The sequence below is a fragment of the Fonticula alba genome (assembly GCF_000388065.1).
Source record: "Fonticula alba strain ATCC 38817 unplaced genomic scaffold supercont2.6, whole genome shotgun sequence".
NCBI lineage: Eukaryota > Rotosphaerida > Fonticulaceae > Fonticula > Fonticula alba.
Window position 1 is genome coordinate 1,031,894 of NW_009242976.1, and position 3,063 is coordinate 1,034,956.

Here is a 3,063-nt window from a genome sequence, read left to right on the forward strand (position 1 = left end):
CCCCCCCCCCCCCCCCCCCCCGCGGGCTTGCTCCCATCATCCAAGCCCTCCTGCCGCCTTGGCATCCCCGCCGGCCTGGCATTCCCGCTACTTTCTCACCTTTTCTCCTGTTGTCCCCGCTGCTCGCCACTCGCCGCTTGCCGCTTGCCGCTTGCCGCTCGCCGCTCGCCGCTCGCCGCACCCACATCCACATCCACACATGGATCAGTGCGCCGCTGAGAGCGCCTACCCACATGCGCCGTTGGGCCCTTCCCCCTCGGTGGAGGAGCTGATGCAGTACATTCGCTTCCTGATGGCCGCTGACCGCAAGAGCCCCGGTCTCAAGGGTCTCCAGGGCCAGTGCTGGGATGCTGCCTACCGGTCGGGCCTGGTCAAGGGCCACCTTTTCGCGGACGTCCTGCCGGCCTTCCGTCGCTGGTCCACCTCCCTCCCCAAGGGAGTCGCAATCTATTCCTCGGGCAGCGTCCGTGCGTGGCCATGTTCATCCTCTTTCTCGGGATTCCTTGTCCCCTTCCTCGCTGATCATCCATGTCCGGTGTCCCAGCCGCCCAGCGCCTGCTCTTCGGCTTCTCCGAGGAGGGCGACCTTACCCCGTACCTGGTGGATTACTTTGACACCGGTGTCGGGGCCAAGATTCACGCGTCCAGCTACGCTACCATTACCCAGCGTCTGGATGTCTCCCCCGGGGCCATCCTCTTTGCCAGTGACAATCCCCTCGGTGCGCCACGGTCACCGCCTCTCCTGTCTGCCTGCCTGCCTGCCTGCCTGCCCGCATCGCCCGTTCACCACTAACCTCCCCTTCGGCCCGCTTCCCTTTAGAGCTGCTTGCTGCCCACGAGGCCGGACTGCAGGCGGTCCTGCTTGATCGCCCGGGCAATGCTCCGATCAGCTCGGAGATGGCCGCCCGCCTGGAGGCCCTGCACATCGGCACTGTCCAGAGCTTCGCTCAAATTGAGCTCCCCTAGGGGCCGCCACATGCTCTTACACGCACACCCACACACACACACACGGACTGCTGTTCCCAGTTGACCCACCCCACTTGGATATACACCTACGCCGAAGAGACCGATGGGGTTTTTGTGTCTTATTTGTCTGTTTGCACACCGGGGCCATGGCGGCCTCCGGGGGCATGGCGTGTGCACGGTGGCGCGGGCGAAGACATGGGTGGAGGAGTCGACATGGGCAAAAGGCGGGGCAGCTACTTCCGTCGTCCACAGACAGCAAAGCACTCAAACTATCGACAGCTGCTTCAGGAGGGCAGCCCGGCGCGCCGCAACACCAGCGCACACCGCGTCATTCAGCAGGCTCAGCAGACCAAAGCCACGGGGCTCGACCTGGCGGACGGCCGCCGAGGTGGCCCCACCGACCACCGTCCCGGCGGCCAAGGTGAAGCCGAGCCACCGGTCAGAACCAAGAGACAGAACACTGCCCACCCCGGTGGACACAACCTCCTCGTCGGCGGTCGGGTCGACCAGGAGCAGCGGACGCGCCAGCGGGCTGTCGGTCGCCTGGCCGGCCAACGAAGCCGACGCCGGGACCATGCCGAAGGACAGGGACATCGGCACCGACCGCAGGGTCAGTCGCCGGGGCTGGGCGCCAGCCGGGGCGGCCTGAAGCGAGGCGGTCCCCGTGCTGGTGTCGAAAGTGATGTTCGGCAGGGCCAAATCGCGCAGGGCGCCCACAGCGGCCGCCAGCGCGGCGTCCAACAGGCCGCCATCGTATGCCACGCAAACGATGTCCAAATACACCACCATCACGCATTGGCCCTCATGCACGCAGAGCTGGCTCATATCCACGCAGCCGGACTGCAGCAGATAGTCGGCCAGGCGCTTGCTCAGGACCTGTGCCTGGTCCGAGGGAAGCCCGCTCGGGGCCAGACGGCCAGCTTCGGACGAACTGCCGCCCGTGATGATGACATTCGGAATGACGAAGCCATGCCCCGGGGCCGAAGCCAGCGGAGCACCAATCTCCACCTTGGCCCCCGCCACGACGGTCGTATTGCCGATGCGTGCGGTCGCCGACCCCTCGGCCGAGGAGACCGTGCCTGGGACGCCGACGTGTGTGTGCGCGCGCGCGCGTGTGTGTGTGTGTGTGTGTAGCCGGGCGCGCGGGGGCGGGCGCATACGCGAACGTCAGTCACGAAGCAATGATGGAGACACAGACCATGTCCGTGGGACGGGCCATCTCGAGGGGCGTGATTACATACCAAGAGCGAGCTCCAGAGGACGCATCGCATCAAATTGGCGCCCATCCCCGCGGACATTGTGCAGGGCCAGGGCAGAAATGTAGTCCTGAGGGTGGATAACCCGGAGTAGCTCGGGGGTGACGTCCTCGTTGTAGGAGAGGGACATGGCGACGCGCTCGGGTCTCCTTCTGCGGGGGAAGGGGCGAGTAGATGGGACAAAAGGAAGGAGGCAGACACAAAAAGAGGAACAAGCACAGGGGTATCCGGGCGAGTGGAGGGAGGGGCTGCAGGAGGGGGATCTGGCCGCGTTCACCAGGGAAGGGGGCCCGTCTGGCTTCGCCTTGTATATCCTCCCTTTGGTCGGTGGTCTCTTCTGGGGGACGGGGGGGGGGGTAGCGAAGACCGCACATTGCGTTCCTTGTCCCGGCCCTCCGGCCCCCCTTCCGGCCCATGATGGCCTGACATCAGAGGGCATGTGCCAACGTATCCATGTTCGCCGGGAGCTGTTCTGCGCGTGGCTCGGCCCGTCGCGCGCACCTTCACACCCGCGGGTGGGGGGGGGGGGGGGGGGGGGGGGGGGGGGCCAGGAGATCCCCCCCGCCTCGGGTTTCCCGCCGGGCCCTGGCGAGGAAGCCGCCCGTGCTACGCGCCTCCCTCAATGAGGATGTCGGAGAAAGACACAGAGACAAGTGAGGAAGGGGAAAGGTGGGGAGAGAGAGAGGAGAGAGGAGAGAGGAGAGAGGAGAGAGAGGAGGGAGAGAGAGGAGAGGAGAGAGACAGAGAGAGGAGAGGAGAGAGACAGAGAGAGAGACAGAGAGAGAGACAGAGAGAGAGAGAGAGGAGAGAGAGAGAGAGACAGAGAGAGAGAGAGACAGAGA

At 65.6% G+C, this 3,063-nt stretch overlaps 2 protein-coding genes across 2 annotated transcripts in view; one reads left to right on the top strand and one right to left on the bottom strand.

The window, feature by feature from the left end:
• H696_03897 (2,3-diketo-5-methylthio-1-phosphopentane phosphatase) overlaps positions 1–1,074 on the top strand; it is a 1,531-nt gene extending 457 nt beyond the window's left edge. The window contains exons 2-4 of the mRNA XM_009497758.1: positions 209–467; positions 545–718; positions 820–1,074. Coding sequence (XP_009496033.1) covers positions 209–467; positions 545–718; positions 820–965 — 579 coding nt within the window. The 3' untranslated portion in view covers positions 966–1,074. The remainder of the gene's footprint in view (positions 1–208; positions 468–544; positions 719–819) is intronic.
• H696_03898 (hypothetical protein) lies at positions 1,070–2,494 on the bottom strand. The gene is made up of 2 exons (XM_009497759.1): positions 2,207–2,494; positions 1,070–2,044 (listed from the first exon to the last, which is right to left on the bottom strand). Exons 1-2 carry the CDS (start codon positions 2,349–2,351, stop codon positions 1,230–1,232), a joined length of 960 nt encoding a protein of 319 aa, XP_009496034.1. The 5' UTR covers positions 2,352–2,494; the 3' UTR covers positions 1,070–1,229.
• Positions 2,495–3,063: the final 569 nt, after the last annotated feature.

Excerpts from the sequence above, each read along its gene's own strand:
- H696_03898 (XM_009497759.1), bottom strand. The coding sequence starts at position 2,351 with ATGTCCCTCTCCTACAACGAGGACGTCACCCCCGAGCTACTCCGGGTT. Across the intron at positions 2,045-2,206 it reads TCCTCTGGAGCTCGCTCTTG|GCACGGTCTCCTCGGCCGAG; the intron begins GTATGTAATCAC and ends TCGGCGTCCCAG.